General features: G+C 44.7%; 1 protein-coding gene across 1 annotated transcript in view; it reads right to left on the bottom strand.

Moving 5' to 3' along the window:
* Nucleotides 1-11,503, bottom strand: part of TFAP2D (transcription factor AP-2 delta) — a 58,372-nt gene extending 46,869 nt beyond the window's left edge. The window contains exons 1-3 of the mRNA XM_002816990.4: nucleotides 11,286-11,503; nucleotides 9,795-10,292; nucleotides 6,278-6,338 (exon numbers count right to left, since the gene is read on the bottom strand). Of these exons, the coding sequence (XP_002817036.1) occupies nucleotides 6,278-6,338; nucleotides 9,795-10,292; nucleotides 11,286-11,324 (598 nt within the window). The 5' untranslated portion in view covers nucleotides 11,325-11,503. The remainder of the gene's footprint in view (nucleotides 1-6,277; nucleotides 6,339-9,794; nucleotides 10,293-11,285) is intronic.
* Nucleotides 11,504-17,882: the final 6,379 nt, after the last annotated feature.

The raw sequence follows: 17,882 nt of genomic DNA, 5'->3' as shown, positions 1-17,882 counted from the left end.
ATCCCTTTTCCATATACAGTTCACAGAAGCAATACTTTCACAAAGTTCACTGTTTTTAAATTTGGAATTTGGAGATAGGGCTATTTTCAGTGATGCTGCAAATTCTGATGGGTAGCTATGGTAACAGTGGTAAGAAATCAGAAACTATCTACTCAAGGTCCTTTGCCTAGGACATGGCTTTCATAAAAGGGATAACTTTGCCATAGCTACAGGAAGAAGTCAGCCAGAGACTTCCGGCTCAGGTGTGACAAAACTAGCACAAAATACATGGATGCAGATCCTCCAGCTGCCGTATTTTGTTAGATCTTACTCGGTTTGAAGAAGCATGGGGTGGCTTTACCTTGGCTGCCTTGGCATAGCTGGGGACATCTGGCCAAGTGTCTGCAGACAGTGTGGGGCAGTGGAAAGAGTACCGGGCTACAAGTAAGAATTTGACCAACTGTCGACTCAGGCAACTTTGGGCGAATGACTCTGGGTCTCAGTCTGTTCATCTAAACAATGAAGATGCTCACACTTGCTCTACTTATCTCCCCACCTTGTAAGGAGGTGCAACGGGAAATGGATGCACGCACGCTCGGCAACCTGATTATAGGCCACCCAACCCCGCCACTTTTTTTTTTAACAACTACCCCGTTGCAGGGTGTGAACTGCGGGGTAGGACAAGACAGGTCTCCCCTCAACCCCCCCACCCCCCCCCCCCCACAGCCCCCGCCACCGTCTGTGCTGCAACTGGATGAGAAAGACAAGCGCCAGCGCCTGGGTGAGTTTTTCTCTTCTCATCCCAGGCTATTAGGGCAGAGGAAACAGCGGCGGCTGTCTCCAAGGAGCCGCGGGTCCCTGGAGCCTCTAAATCTGCCTCTGAGCCACACTCACGGCCTCCGCGCCTCCCCTCTCAGAACGCACCCAGCTGTGGCGAGAGGTCCCGCGCGCTCTCCAGGTGCGATCAATACTTCCTAGCGGGCTTCCGGGCGCTGGGCCCGTGCGCGCATCCTCTCCAAAGCCACAGCGCCGCCCCACTCGTCGTAGCGTCGGTGTTGACATAATTAGACCAAATCTTGAGAGCAAAATAAATGATCTGTTCGCCTTACAGCCAAACAGATGTTTACAATTCAAATGAAAGAAATACAAACGGCAGGGATTTTTCTTCTCCCCTTCTTCATCTCCAGTGATCGCTCGTTTTTTTCTGACACATTAAAAACGTGTAAGCGATTACAAGAGTTTCCTGTCGCTGTTTGTTCTGCGGTTGCATTTCTGCGAGGTGCGCCTGTGAGCTGGGTGGGTAGAATTATTCTCTGCTGCTTCTCCTCTAGCCTCTCACCCTTCCTAACCCTCCTCCCCCATGTTACCCCTCCCCCACGGCAGTAGATATTAATTGTAATCAAACAGCAAAGGATGCGGACTTAATTGGAATCAAGTAGGCCTTTGATGATGTGTCAGGAGCGAATTGTGCTGTTTGGGGGGAGGGTATAACATTACAGGTATAGCTGGATTACCAGGGCCCAATGAGCTTCTCCTTTTGTAGATTCCAGGCAGAACAAAAGAGAGGTGTGCGTGAAGAGACTGGCTGGTTTAATGTGGCGGTAGGTGTGTAATGGTGTATATTAGGGTGTGTGTATGGCGGGGGTTGGGGGGAGATTAATCCCCATTCCCCAGTGCAGAAAGTGTTTTGGTTTCTGTTGATTTTCAAAGCAGTTAAAGAAATTAGAGAAAAGGCTGTAGGCTGTGGGAAAGCCTCCTCTTCCCCTCTACAACCCCCGACGCCCAAAAAGATTTCCAACAAATCATGCCTCTGGATGCTTTGGTACAGGAGTTTTAGATTTCATATAAAGGAGATTGAATTTCAAACCTGCAGAATCTGCACTGGGGACTAAGGAGGCAGGCGAGGCTTGAGGTGTATCTCTGGCTCTATCTTCACCCATAATGGATGAACCATAGAGATGAGATTTGGCTAGCGAGGGTAGTGATTCCAGGTAATCCATCTGGAATCCGAAGAGTACTGACAAAGGAAGAAGAGCAAGGCTTCCCACCCTCCTCCAGTTGTACTCCTTCAGGAGCTGCTGAAAGAATCCACGGCTTTCTCCATCCGGATTCCAAGGCTCTGGGCCTTCCTGAAACCCAGAGAAGCAGAGGAAACCGCGTCCTCCTGCCAAGCAGCCTGCTGCCGGCCTTGAGCCTGGCTAAAGGGAAAAGCAGTCAGGTCCTTCTACTCTGTTATTGGCAGACTGGGCAATTGAAGCTAAGGTTCCATTTCAAGGAAGTTTTTTTTTTTTTTTAAAGAAATTAAATCAGATCTGACAATGTTTGTACCGCGGCGTAAATGCCTTTGCCTTGGCGTGTCAGTCACCTCTAAGCGCTCTGACAAACTCAAACTCTCTTAAAACGTGCAGAGTTCAGATCATATTAATTCCTCCAAAATGTTTTGATTCAAAGTAGTTTGTATTTTGTGTAGCCACGGGCAATCGGGAAAGCGCTCCTGCCTGCCCATGGCCGGATCCGCTCCCTCTTCGCGTGGCCCAGAGGCTACGGCAGTATTTAAGCTTCTGAAATTAGCCTGGGGCTGCAAGGCGGAGTGATTACAAAGCGAAACAAGGGCGCTTCCCCTCCTCACTTTTTTCATTTTTTCCTCTCCCGCCCCCCACCCCCCCTTTTTAGTTGCCATCTCGATTTCACAAAGGAGACCAGGGCCAAAATGTCACTTTCCACCCACGTAAGGAAAAGCTAAGTCTTCTCATCTAGCCCACTTCTGAGGTCCACAGCCCACTACCCGCTTGCTCCCACCCTGCGATTCCAATATGGATCCATTTATTATGAGCTTCATCATTACCATCGTCATCAACATTGTTCACTTATTATTAAATACTCAGAGCAAGAAATGAAAGGGACCGGTGTCTGGCAAAGGGGAGGCGGCCATAAGGGAGCCTCAGAAGATTCAGGGGGGGAAAAAAGAGTGGGGTTTTCTTTCTTTTTTTAATGATTAAAAACAAGACGACTCCTGTAAATAGAAGCCTCATTTCTTCAAGAGATGCCTTTTGAAACCCGATATCTGAATATTCAACGAAGGCAAAGCTCCACTCTGTACGTACAACATTAATATGATCTCTGCAGAATTTGCTACTCAGTAATATTAACATATCAAAGCCTACACCCGAGGCGAAAGAAGCTATCGATACGCGAGCAAAGGGTAAAGTAAAGATTATTGGTTCTGATGGTTGGAGAGCCGGAGCTGCGGGCAAAATCGCGTACACCATTAACCGAGAGTCAGCACGCAGGGAGCTGCGCCTCTGAGGCGGTGGCAAATATTTTATCCAGGTGGTAATTACCTAGCTGCTGTCCCCTCTTCCACGCATTCTTTGGCTATCGGGCCTTCATTACAGGCTAAAATAATGTAATTGCCACTTAACAAAGTGAGTCAGGGCGACGCTATTTTGTTCTTTACAAGTTGAAGTCACCAAATGTGAAGAACAACTGAGAACGCCCAAGCCCTCCACGCCACTGCAAACCAGTACAATGTCCCTGATTAACTAATGTAAAGTACATAGGCACCCATATTTCTTCAAGAGCACCATTTGGGGTCTTTGGAAGTGGAATCTATTTTTTTCCTCCCACAGTACATTCTAGAAACCATTAGAAATGTAAATTAATCTGGGAACTTAGCAGAAAAGAGAAAATGGTGCAAAGTTGTGCTTTGCAATAAATCATGTTTCACGTGGTGGGTCATCTGTAAAGCATGAACTGGAAAAGAAACAGACATTCTTATCTCAGCTTTTAGACAATATCGGGTTATATGAAGTATAGCAGTATAGCAGCACTTCAGTTAATGTCTTCCTGATTTTTGATGAACACAAGTAGTCTGAGCTGTTGATATTAAGGGTACTGTGTACTACCATGACAATTGAGAAAATAGGCTTCTTTAGGGTTTTGAAAAAGGAAGTTCTGAGATGAGGGGCTGGGCAGGCTGCAGAAAAATATACGCCCTCTTTTGGGAATACACTTCCCTGCTATCCACTTGTAAATTGACATGAACATTGATTGTTTCAGAATAAACAGACACGTATAGACACACACCCTCCTCTCCAAGGCTCAACTAGGTTAACTGTCCTTTCTCTAAGACACGTGGAAACGGAATAAACTCAGCAGCTAAAATCTGAATTCCTATGAAGAGGGGTTTAGTCAAACAAGACAGACGTAAACCCCAAATTACATTCCCTTTCTCTCTGGAGCTTCACTAGTCTCATATGACATCAATATTTGGTTTCAAGTAGCAGATTCGACAACGATTTTTAGGTGAAACGAATAGGGACCGAATTCTACAGGAATAATAAAGCATCACCTAAGGAAGATAATTTCTGTGGCTCTGATAAAGTAGCTAACATTTTGGAGATACCTAAGAGCTTTGGCCTTTCTTGGGAATTGAGTGAGGGGGTGAGAGGGTGTCCCTTAAATCTCTCCCCAGAAATTCAGTTGATTCCAAAGCCTCTTCCTCTCTAACTCCCTCCTCGGCCTCAAGTAATTCCACCCTCTGTCAGGTATCTTATGCTCAGATGCAGTTTCCAAGCATTTGAGAAGGTGATCTTGGTATAAGTGTGGAAGTGAATGCAAAACTGCAGTAGCAAGAGGCCGGCTGTGGGAGAAGCGGGATCCCGTCCCTAATTAGTGGCGCTGTCCTTCAGCACCACCGACGTCTCTACGCGCCCTGAGTGCTCTTGCCTCACCTTATTTTTACCCGTCCCAACAGACCCCTGATCAGCACATCTCACCTGGTCCCCTGTTCAATGCGTAAATTTTTTTTGCCTCCTCCAACACAGTGCATTCAATATTCATCAGTCTTGGGCCTATTTTATTCCATTTCAATAGGTCTGAGTACCAGTGTGGCTGGCAAGCTTAATATTCCTCATTTAAAAAATCTTTGTGGAGTTATACCACGTGTGTGTGTGTGTGTGTGTGTGTGTGTGTGTGTTAATCTCCATAGGGTGAAACAAGAAGAGTTGAGCAGCTCTTTTAAATTTAATGTAAACTACCAGCATCCACTAAAACAATAACCAAGTTCCAAAAGGAAAGCACCCTTTGTTTTCTTTCCTCCTCAGTTTAAATGGAGTTTACATTGGACATTGGGATGTAAAATCTGCAGTTTAAACATGAAAGAATCAACTGATTTCTACCAGCACATTTCTCTATCCAGAAAAGCAAATCTTTCAAGAAGCTTTCAAAGGGACGGAGAGGGGCTGAAGGACACTTATTTGGTCCCATCAGAAGAGACTCAGTCTTTAGTGTTCTGTTACTGCAGACGACTGTGGCCCTGAAGCAGGAATTAGTCTTGGTGAATAGACCACATCTTATTAATTCGTATGAAGTTAGGATAACAGCTGGTCGCTCTTGCCTTGTGTGCTGCTAGGGTTACTCAGCTTGCCAGAAAAATAAACTTCAGAGGCTTTGGGTACAGTTAAGTAGGGGAAGCTAGCAAAATCTGCACTGCCTTAAGGCTCTGAGAATGTCATAGTTCAAAACCTTTTGTCAAAATGGAACATCTGAGATGCAGCCCCCTTTAGTGCCCGAGCTGAAAGCAACAGCTCTCTCCTCTCCTCTTGCCTTCCCCCACCTTCCAATTCCATGGGTAACTCTGGATTCAGATGTTTCCCTCAACAGATGGGAACAAGAAAGCTTTATCCAGTACAGTTAACACCACCTCCTCCTCCCACCTTCCCTTAAAGAAAGAAATGTTCTGGACACTTAGAAAAATAAGGGCAGCTACAATATTGGTGTTTCATTAGTCTCCCCTGAAGCCTCAATGATCTAGCCTTTCACAGAATCCCTCAAAGCCTCAAGCTAACACCATCACCTCAAACACTCAGGCTGTGGCTAGCACATTTAGGGCTAAAAAAGACCAGAAATTCTGCTGGAGGATGTGGTATTAGTGCTGGGGGAAGAGGGTATGAGAAACTTTTCTTTCTTTCTTTCTTTTTTTCTTTCTTTCTTTCTCTCTCTCTGCCTTTTTCTTTTGTCTTTCCTTCTGCCTCTAACTTTGATTCTGTCACTGTTCTGTGAGGAGCAACAAATATCTCCTATCACAAGCCTTCTGGGCACAGCCTGGGTTCAAACTTTAATGGAAGAAAGGAGGCTTTTTAATGTGGATGTGCCAGTGTTGGACTAGAATAACTGACTAAGCATAATTGTTTTCTTAATCATCAGAAAAGGAATCTGAGCACAACCAGCTCTTCTAAATAAAGTAAGAGATAGGAGAAGAATGTCTAGGGTTAACATGTTGTTACTTGTTACTTACCTCTTCTTATCACTCCACCTTGGCCATTGAGAACAAGCCCACACTGGGCCTCCACAGAGCCCTTAATAAAAGAAACAGAAATAAAGTTACTTAAATGGATACTCATACGCATGACCACGTAGGTAAAGTCTTTTAGACTAGCCCATCCCTGAACTCTGTCTCAGTAGACATTTGAAAGCAAGCATTGAGCTGAAGCAAGCTTGCCAGCAAACACAATTTTTTAAAAAATTGCAAGAAAAACCACAATCTAAAAGTTGTATAAATCTTAAGGTATGCATTTTACATCACCACACAATATTACACTTCAAAGTGCCTGGGAGTCTTTCATCTTGGCATAAGAGAATGAGAAGCCCTTTGAGTTCCCATCAAGGCACATAGCATATATACAGACAGTGTACACTCAGCACTTTCTGAGTAGGGCAAAGTACACCTAGAGTGTCAAGTCTGGGACTGTGGGTTTCTTGAGGACACAGAGGAGCTATTTCATATGCAGGATACAGGAGGTCTTATGGAGGTTCTGTTTTACCCCAAATGTAGGAACATCCTATAATGCTACCCAAAATGGGCCTCATGAAGGAAAAATCTTCAGGTTCACTCACTGTAGGCCTTCAAAGTCCTAATGGATTGAGGAATCCCTGGAGCTGGAAAGATGGAAAGAGTTTGCTGATTTTTGATTAGGAAAAATAAAAATTTCTCCCTGTCTGTCGTTTTCTTTTTTCCCAAATCAAAATGTGTTAAAGGCTCATTTTCCTTTACAAACAAACGAGGTATTGGACATGAAAGAGGCCTTGAAGGGTGTTAACCTACCCAACAGCCCGTGAAGAGTTAAGTAAATGCGGAGAGAGTCGGTGCATAATAAAAACCCACTTTACAAAACAACCTTTACAACCCTGGCTCCCTTTCGCCTTCCCATTTTCACCATATTGAGGCAGGCCTGTAAGACCCCCCTTTTCAACCTACTCACAAGCTCTTTCTTATTTTAAATGTTCTGCCTTAAAGTGATTATCAAATCAATATGAAAAAAAAAAAACTTGGAGACTGAGCATAAATTAAAGCGGTGATGGGAAAAGGTGTGACAGTTTCCTTTGTTGGCCATAGCAAATCTTTTTAGGGGACTCAAAGATGGAACTGAAGCCACAAGACTGTTTGCATCTGTTAGGCAGACTTAGACCGCCCTCCAAACCATTGGACTTTCACTTAAAATTCTGTGCAGGGAAAAGTATATTTACATTTGTTGCATTTGAAATGAGGCATATGCTGATGAATGTTTTAAAAAGGAAGAAATAAAAGGAGAGAGACGGGTTTCTCCCACACACACTCCCTCCCCATTTCTTGTTTTAAAAGTAGCTATGACTCTTTCTTTTTCATTTTGCCAACTTGGGGCAAGAAGAGTGAAAGAAAATAACTTGTCAGATTTACAAACTTGCTACATAGCATTCATAGATTAGATAGATAGATAAAGATGGATATATATTATGATATATACATACATGGATATATCTGTGTAAAGGCATAAACGTATATCACACACAGTACTATATTTCTTCTAGTATCTTGGAGTGTGTCCCTTAGTATGAGTAATTTTGCTTCAGTATGAGTAATAAAAGAGAAAAAGGACATTTGTATATGGAAAAAGAGATACGCTGAAGAAAAGCTTTCAAAATATCTGAAATGTAGATGATAAATGGTCTCAAAGCTCTCCAAAGCAGTGAATCACTTTCCCTCCCACTCTGGCGCACGGTTACAATGTTTATTTTCTTAGAAGAAACGAATCTTGGTTTCTTCACTTAACAAACTTTTTCCCCTCATAAGTAAAACATGTTGTTTGGTCGGATGACATTGCATAAATGACCAGTTGAATGGCACTAAGTCGAAAATTGGATAAACTACGGTGTCCTTTTGCACGGGATTCGCTCTTTGTCTAGTGCTTGCAAATGTTCTAATCCGCTCTTTTGAAAAATGCCCGGCTTTGTGCCTAGCACAGAAAAAAAATTTGTACAGATACAAAAAAATCAGCAGCAGACGCGGCTATTAAAAGGAGTAAATAGGTTTTAGTTGAGCTAAGCATTGAATGGCAGATTTTTTTCCCTCTTGAGACATAAGGGGATCCTTGTGAAAAATGTAAAAATGCCCTGAGCGTATAAAATTATTTTGTGAATATAAATGTAGAAAGTCAAGGTTTATGGAGCCAAATCTTTTTTCTTGTGCACCGATCTTACTGCTATGGCTCTTTGTTGGAACTGTAAGGGCTTTCACTTTAATTTAAAAATAATCTCTTGCTCAAAGGTAAATGAGGAGGAAAGATTTTCTGTGCGCAACAAGGGATCTCTTATCTCTCCAACTTGTGTTCTTAGAATATTTCTCTATTTGTCCTGGAGAGTGTGAAGAAGGTGGCCAGCTTTGTGCAGACAGAAAAAGTAGTAACTCACAGGTAGAACTGCACTTTTAGCTAAAAGGAGCTAAGAATATGGGTCTTTTGAATTATTTTCTGGGTATTTGTGGGCTCATTTGTTTGAAATATGCCTATGGCAACATAATTGCATAATTATAAATTCTATTGTTGGTAAAGAATGTGCAAACATGTGTTAAGAAATAAAGTAGAAGACAGATCATCTGATTGAGTGATGGCCTCCACAGTGTCTGAATACCTGCCTTCTTTCCTTCCTTCTTCTTTTTCTCCCTTCCTTCCTTCCTTCCTTTTCTCCTTCCTCCCTTCCTTATTTTTTCCCTCTTTCATTACCGTTATTGCCTCATTTTTGCCTTTTTAAGGAGGTGCATTTTACGTAAAATGTAATGGCTGAAAGAGCAAAAATAAACTTGTAAATTACCTAACTGGGCTGCGGTTTTGAGTGCACATCAGGCAGAGAGAATTAAGCTCAACCCTACACCCTGGCAAAGTGCACTGTGCGGATTATTTCCTTGGGGTAGACCTTTGAGACTTTCATTTGCGATTCTTTACTTTCCACAGATATCTAGTGTCTTTGGTGAAACTTTTGCTCAAGCTTAGGGTCCCAACAATTTCCTTAGAACAAGCCTGTTTGTAATAAGATCTCCACAAGCTCAGTCTGAGACAAACACCTGGGACGCCTCGGAAGACCCTGTAAAGTGCGGAGATTGAGGGTACGATTGGTCATCAATTTATTGGGTCTTACTCTGAGTCCAGTTGGCCCAACCCCAGACTCCTCGATCTCCTCCACCTCTTCCCCTCAGGGTCACAAATGTTGATTCACAAAAGACTTCTGTGAGGACAAACCAAAGATGGAGGGCCGCAGCCGCCCGGACTCCCGCGCGTCCAGGTGAAATGCCCAGATCCAATGAGAGGAACAGAACGGGCACACTCCTCCTCTAATTGTTTTGATAACTTTCCATAAGTGGTGTGTGTGTGTGTGTGTGTGAGAGAGAGAGAGAGAGAGAGGAGAAGACAGAGAGAGACGCTTTACAGTCGGAGCATTAATGGGGCGGGAGGGGGAGGGCGAAGAGGGGAGGGAGCAGACAAATTCGCTGCATGCTTATTTACCTGCAAGTCGTCTGCTCCCGCGGCGGCCAGCCCCAGGCTGGGCCCTGGCAGGAGTCTTTGATCTGGGTGCATTCCATACTGAGAGCCATGGCTCATGAGGGACAGGTCGTGGCGGCGGTAGGCATCGAGGCAGCCCAGCTCCCGCCTCTGCTCGTCCAGGCAGGACGACTTGAGCGCCCGCGCATTGTGCAGGTTAATAAAGTCGGTGGGCTCCCCGTGGTGGATCTGCTGGTAGTACTGTTGCGAGTGGTGGAGAGAGTTCAGAGAGTAGGCGTCGGGGGTGACGGCCGGGTGGCTGTGCTGAAACTCGTAATGGAAGGACTGGTGGTGGAGCGGGGTGTACTGGTGGTTAGTGGAGAAGTAGGGGGACGCAAACTCGGTGCCGGTGGTGGAGTAAGTTAAAGGAGAGGAGGAGGAATAGGCGACAGTGGAATTGGCTACGGACTCCAGACAGCCAAGCTGCATCAAACGGTAGCTGTTTGATCCGTCGTGACGTATCTGGAAGGAAGAGGGGGAAAAGGGAGAGCAGAAAAACTTGAGGTTTGTCATTTTGCAACCAAGGCGCCGCTCTCCCAGAGCCAGGAGCTTTCTCTGGCACTCCAAGGAAAGCGAGCCGGGTCTCAGCGTCTTCACCAGAGGGCCTTTGCAAACAGGCGAACTGGGGGTGGGCGGCCTCGTCCTCACAGTCGAGAGAGCAGAAAAAAAAATCCCCCACCCTATATAGGTGCGGGTGACACCACACACGCACACACACGCACAGACACACACACACAGACACACACACAGCCCTTGCCCAACTTGTGCAGGGAGCTTGGCGTTGGGATCCAGGTTTGCAACTGACTCCGGGGCCGCGGGTAGCAGAGGAACGAGTGCACCCGAAAAGAGCACTGGCCTGCGCCGCTTTGCCACTCTAACTAGACCCCAGCATCGAAATTCTGCGCCTGTCTGTGCCGAGGTGTTCGGCCCGGGCTGCTCAAAATCGTTGTCCATATATTTTAAAAAATCCAGTCTGTGCAAATCGTTCAACTTGCTCCCTTCCTTAGTCATTTGAGGGAGGGAATCCAACTCCCTCTTTTCTGCTTCCCTTTCCTTGAATAAGCCCATTCCAAAAGGGGTGCGTTTTCCCCATCCCCCTTGTCCACCTACTGCTCCCCCACCAGTCCCTTTTCTTTGCTTTTCTGAGAATCTTTTTTTTCCGTCTCTTATGTCTTTCTCCTCACTTCCCCCTTTTATTATTAGGATTATGTTTTCCCGCTCATTATGGCAAATGTTTCTTAACGTGGCAGAGAGTTGCCCTCCCTGGCGACAGATGTCATAACGAACTTTCTCCCCTTTCGTTCCTTAAATTCTCCCGAAAGACAGATTATAATTAAACGTAACGGTCCAATATAGATTAGAGACAGGGGAGGCTGCCACCGCCGCCACCACCGCCGCCGCCGCCACATACACGCGCGCTCAAAAAAAAAAAAAAAAAAAAAAAAGTAATAATACCTCGGCATCGTGGACTAGTCCCGGAAAGGTAGTTGACATGTTGGGTTTCTCCGAAAGCTTACGATGCGATTTCCCCCTCCAAAAAAAGAATCGGGAAAAAAAATCCAAAGTTCTTGTATTTTCCAATTTTTAAAGGAAAAAAAATGTTCTATAGATAGATATCTAAATTGTAATGGTTTTGCCCGGATCAGATAGCTCCTTGCCTCGTACCCACTTAAAAACCTGTAGGAACAAAATTTTCCCTCTGCACAAAAGCAGCTCCCTGGAACAGATTTTGTACTTGCTGAGTATTTCTTTGGCTGATGTCGTAGGTCCCTTGGTAATATAGAAGTTTTGAAAATTAAGCATCAGCACTGAGAACTGGGAGGACAATAGGCAGAAGAGATTTATCCCAGGAGACAAGGAATAAATATTGTATCTTCGCCTAATAAGGAACTGGAGGTTCTTTCAACATTTTTATCAATTTTTTCCAACCTTTATCATGCTTTTCTATACCGACTGACGTGGGGACTTATCTCTGTGGAGAGTATTTGCACACATTTTATTGTGAAGCTAGAGATCTAGCTCCAATATATGTATATTAGAGATAGAAATATATATTAATTAAAGCTTCCTTTTATATGGGGAAGTGTTCATTCCTATTGGTTCCACTCCCTGGATGCTGAAAGCTGCTTTTTCCAACAACCACCCAAATCAATTTTGCCCAGATTGGGGTGTCTGCCTTCGCCCAAGTGGAAACAATGCTGGTCTTCCCATATTTACATTGAATTTGGGTTCTTTCCCCTTTTTTGAAAGGCAAAATCAAGCGGTGGCTTACACTTTTCAGCAGCTATAAAAATAAATAACGGTGATGGACAGTCCCAAGTTTCCGTCATCAGGAAATGGTGTAACTGGCAATGCATTTAGGAAAAATGCAAGGGAATAAAGATGTAAGACAAGATTCTACATTTAGGTAAAATGTCTTTCACTCCCCAAACTAAACCATATCCCCTCTCTTTTGTGTTTTTCTTCTTCCCTTTTGGAAACAGTGCTGGTGGTGGTGGGGTGTAGACCGTTTAGCAGTAGCATTAGGCTTTTGAACACTATTACCCCCAAAATAACCCTTAAATGCTTGGAAGTTATATTTTATAAACAGAGGGCAGGAAGGAAGCAGTGCACACCTATTTCCATCTCTTCAGTGGATTTCTTGACTTTCAAACAGTTTTTGAGCTTTCCTTCCTTCAAAATTCAGCTTCCTCCACCAAGTTGCCTAGTGCCTGGAGGGGGTGGTGGTAGCTATAAACCTGAAATACTGAGGCTTGGCTCCTCAGTGTCTACATTCTAAGAAAGAACTGGCTGGCCCCACAGACTCATCTCATAGATAGAAGGGGTAATTCAGTCTTAATTGCCATTTCATTTGGTTTGCTTTTAAGTGTTTAAGCTGAGAAGGTGTCTTAATAATAAGCTGCAGGCAAACAGGCATGTGGCTTTTTTTTTTTTAGGTTGGGGTTTGGGAGGGTTTATTAGGATCTGCTCGTGCAGGCTAACTGGGGCTGTCACTCAGAGCTCTTTGCTTTATACAAATGGACAAAGGCACACGACAAGAATTGAAATGCATTGTCTGAAATGGAGATACAAGATTCTTCATCCCCACATGGGGTCAGCAGCCAACACTTGTTCCCTATTTCAAGGTGTGCCAGTGCTGTCCCCCTCCCACCCCTCCTTGAAATTCCATATTTTGGCCTAATGAAGTAAGGATACTGAGAGACCAATGATGACAAAAAGGAAGAATATCCAACTTGATCTTTAAGTAAAAGGGGTAAAATGAGTGCTGTTGGCTCTAGGGGTTGAATCCCAAAAATGTTTGCAGTGGAGTCTTTGTTTACCAGGTCTGAGTGTGGCCTCCATAGCTTACCCACAGAGAAAATAACTAATCTAATCATCTCTGGGAGATGGAGACTGCCCCCACGACCTTAACTCAGGCACCCTTGCCCCTGGGAAAGTGCAGACCACTCCCTGGAAGAATATGTAGGACTTGCAGGTTATCTTGGGGAATGCCCAGGTGCGCTTTTCCTGGTGGATGATATTGGCTTTCCAGTTAGTCCCAGTCAAATGGAAAAGGATAGCCCTTCTCAGACATGTTGCAATCTCCTTTCCAACACCCCTATTGTCAGACACATCTTCATTGAAGGTGAAGGTACCTTCCTTCCCAGTTTAGGTCCAGGCAGCAGACACAAAACCCTCTCCCCGGGGAAGAACAACGAGGAGGCTCAGGAAGATGTGGCCGCCTGCTCTGCCTGCTGGCCCAGAGTGTTTGGCCCACATGTTTGTCCCTGTCTGGAAGAAGAGCCACACATAGCCCCTCTCACCCCTGCCACCGCACTCAGAAGATATAGCTTTATGATACTCTCGGTAATGAGCTCTGGCCTTGAACTGAGTACACCCCACGGAATGACCTCCAGTAGCCTGGAGCCTGTGAACATCAGGACATCACCAACTAACTGGCAATCTTCCCATTCCACCCCCTAACCCCACTTTCATGGTTCATTTTCCTGAGTGACTTTTAGGTATCCAAACAAAGAGTGTCCAGGGTTTAACTTACTTGCTTGTTGAGCTTTTGTGGACATGAGGGAAACTAAAGATCCTGAAGAATGAGAAAAAAACCCTTTCATTTGTACTTAAGGAAAATGAAGCAGGAAGGATAAAATGCCTCTCTTTTAGTTTTGAGATTTCCTTTGCCAGGGCCCTTGACTACCTTAGAAAGTGTTCCTCTTAACCCTATGTCTTGGCTTCCCACACCAGCAACTGAACTGCAGGGAAACTTCATTTGGCCAACTGCTCCCTCCCACTTCATCCCAACTTAAAAAAATAAAAAAGCTGTTTTCCCCTGAAAGAAACAAAGTTGAGGAAATCATCCATGCCATATGCACATACTGGTCAGCGCTCCCTTCCATCTGCTCTGGGGTTGCTCAGCGCGCCCCTTTTCTAAAGAAACTCATTGAGGCAGGTGTGTGGTGTGTTTGGTGCCTGTGTGTGTGTGTGTGTGTGTGATGCGATGTGTGTGTGTGTGTAGTGTTCATTTCTGTCAGACACCCCCTCCCATCCAATTAATAGTCTTGAGCAATTAATAAGTGTTGTCTGACTTGACCCAAAGACTGGGCTTTTTAGCAAAGTTGATTCCTCTTTCTCTGTTTTACTTCTTTTCCAGAGAGTGATTGGCCACTCATTTTCCAGCGGGTGGCATAATTGAATTAACTGGCCACAGCACTCCGGAGACTCGGTGACTATTGCCTGGGGCCCCCTCCAACAGGGAACTCGTGGTGCGCATTCCAGCCTCAGTCAGAGGCCAGGCCGGCGTCAGTCACTCAAAATAGCCGGCAAGAGCATGGTGGATACGCTGCTGTCCTTGCACCCCAAAAGCTGAAAAGGTTGTTCCTCAGCACTTAGTTCTCCTGTTCTTCTTTCTGGTTCCATGCTCTACATGCCAGGAAGGAATGTCTTATGGCAGTCACTTTAGGAATCTGCAAAGAAATCTTTATATATATATATATCTCATTATTGTCTTGGTTATGATCCAGAGCTGGAAGAGTTTCAGGGTAGTTGCAAATTCCTTCCTGGGCTTCTAGGCTAGCGTTATACAAATCACTCCAGTTTTCATCCAATCTCAAACATCTTCACTGAAAGAGTTTGCCACTCCACTGTGTGTTTGAGGTTGGTGAACAATTACAAACGAACTCATGCCTATCCCTAGCTTTAATAAACATGTATTTCTTCAGTTTTCTTTCTTTTTTCTCTCTCTTTTGGTACTTAGGGTTTCCTTTGCTATTGCAAATTGATTTTGTTTTTTTATTGCTTGAATACACGTCTCCCACAAAATTGCCTATATAATAGTGAGCAAAGTGGAATAATTATTGGAATTATTTTGGGCATTTTGAAACAAAAATATTTTCTTGGATGTATTTAGACACATGAGTCAACCAGAGTATCTTCTTTGCTCTCTCCCTTTTGCCCTCCCTCCCCTTTTTTTTCTTTCTCTCTTTCTTCTTCCTTCATTTCTTCTCTTTTTCTTTCCCTGTTTTTTCTTTCTTTTATTCCCTCCCTCCTTGCTTCCCTCCTTCCCTTCCTTTTTAACAAAAGGTAGATAGAGGTGGGATTGAATCTCTTATACTTATGCCTTAAGCAAGCATGTGTGTACATTGTCTAAGAATGAAATGTAGTATGTTCTGCTCCAGTGGGAGTTGCAGCTCTATAACTAGACATGAATTTACACATTAGGGAACAATTTCCATGGTCACAAAGACCCTGGCTTTGAAAGAACAGTGGAGCACTGAGGATCCCATATAGGTGAATGATGTTCATTCCACAAAGCAAAACAAGATATGTAGGTCTGAAAATCAGCACCTCTCCTTACTGCTTCCAGCTTCTGTCCTTTCACTCCTTTTTTGGATGAACATGAAGAGCAGAGGTGCCTTCAGAGAATCCATAGTAACCAAAGGACTCCTGTGACTTATCTAAGGGTGTTTTGTTCCATCTGCCTTCGGGCACCCTTCCACCATTTTGAGAATCCCTAACCATCTCAGTGTGTCCACTTGGTAGGCTTCCTAGAGGCACTCAGCCTGGGGTCTTCTAGAGACAACCACAGAGGGAACCCTCAGGGCCCTTTTACAGCAGGGTCTGAGTTTCACAGTCACTCCGGATTCTAATCGTTCAGAAACGTCTCATTTGGTGTGATTCTTCTAAGCTCCTAACTTCTCCCAGTCACTCAGTCACTGCTCTGGTGAGTGGGTGGGGGCAATACTTCAGGTGGTGGAAAAGAAGAGTATGTTGGGTTCACCATGCCATAAACCAACCCCTAGTTTATTCATTTATTCTTCACTAATCGAGATGAAGACAGAAAAGTACTCCAAACACCAGGGCAATTCTGGGCAGAGACAGCGATCTAAAACTTGATCCAGTTGTATGGATCGAAATATTCGGAGAGAAAAGGCATGGTAACGGGCATTCATGCGCAGACGCCCGAAGTTTCCCCTCCCAGTAATTGCTTCTTTTTCTTCTGGCCTGTGCTGATGCTGACTCTGGGTCTCTTTCGAAAGGTCCCTCCCTTTTCCAGTTATCAAATCTGATAATTCTTAATAAATTATCAAGTAATCAAATTTCATAACTCTTCTAGTTCTCGGTATTCTACACCCATCCTACTTTCTATGACGGAAGTGCCACGTTGCATAAAACGTTACCTAATTGCAAACAAGAAAAGGAGGCTTTTTTTTTTTTTTTTTTTTTGAGACGGAGTCTCTGTTGCCCAGGCTGGAGTATGGTGGCACGATCTCGGTTCACTGCAACCTCCGCCTCCCGGGTTCAAATGGTTCTCCTGCCTCAGCCTGCCAAGTAGCTGGGACTACAGGCGCGTTCCACCACGTCCGGCTAAATTTTTAGTAGACACGGGGTTTCACCGTGTTAGCCAGGATGGTCTCGAACTCCTGGCCTCGTGATCGGCCCGCCTCGGCCTCCCAAAGTGCTGGGATGTAATTACAGGCGTGAGCCACCTCGCCGGCCAGGCAGGCCATTTTTAAAAAGAGCTTTAGGATGTTTAGGGGAAATTAACATTTCTGACAGACTCTGCAGTCATTTTAGTTTAAGGGTTGTCATTGATTTTTTTAAACTCCTTTTTCTTTCTTTTCTTTTCTTCTTCTTCTTTTTTTTTTTTTCAAAACCTCCTCCTTCACGACCCTACCCCGCCCCCTGGGCTGTTTGTCAAAAGCCTAACACGGATCTGTATTCCGCCTTAGCCTTACAGCCGACAGGCAACACGGATTCCATAATCGTACAGAGAAAATGCATTTGCAAGCAATTAAAAAGCCTTGCGAACGTATTAGTGGAAAATTAAGTGGGAGAACTCCCTCTTCTGAAGTCTTCTCTTTGATAACAATGGAACTTGGAGCCGAGGCCCTCATCTGAGACAGCAGGCTCCCTGCCCTTCTGCAACAGCTGCCAAGCTGTGCTCAGGCAGGGCGCAAACTCACCCGCCCTCTGCGCGAAGCTCGGGCGCATGCAGAGTCTGCCTCGCCAGCCCTAACGCGTCAGGGGACGTTCACTCCCAGTCAGCAGGGCCGGAGACCGGGAGAGCACGATACCCTGGAGGCCTCCTGGCTGGTTGCACGCCTTCAGGCAGGAAGCCAGTTCTTCTGGCTAAGGCCTTTCTCCCATGGGAAAATTGCCTCTTTCGGCCAAGAAATGTTTGAGTTCCGAAAGAGGCTGAACTTTGTCCTCTTTTTCTTCTTTCAGTTGTTTAACCTTGTAGCACTGTAAGGGGCTTTGCAAGTCCGTCTGCCAGCCTTCTGATTGCATATGGAGCCTTCGTTTACCAACGCTTTAAAAAGTATTGATTCATTTGATCCTGAGAACACTCCCCTTTTCTGCCATTCAGGATATGTATAATTATTGTCATCTTTGTATAAACGAAAAAATAACAACAAAGTAGCAGCAACTAACATTTATTGAACTCTCATCATACGTGCCAGGCCCCGTTTCGAGCCCTTTGTAAGCATTATATCATTTCATTCTTTCAACCCTTGGATGTAGGTATTAATTAGTGCAAATGCATTCCCTTTGCAAAAGATG

This window comes from Pongo abelii, chromosome 5 (genome assembly GCF_028885655.2).
Source record: "Pongo abelii isolate AG06213 chromosome 5, NHGRI_mPonAbe1-v2.0_pri, whole genome shotgun sequence".
NCBI lineage: Eukaryota > Metazoa > Chordata > Mammalia > Primates > Hominidae > Pongo > Pongo abelii.
This window is presented reverse-complemented; position numbering and strand designations above follow the sequence as displayed.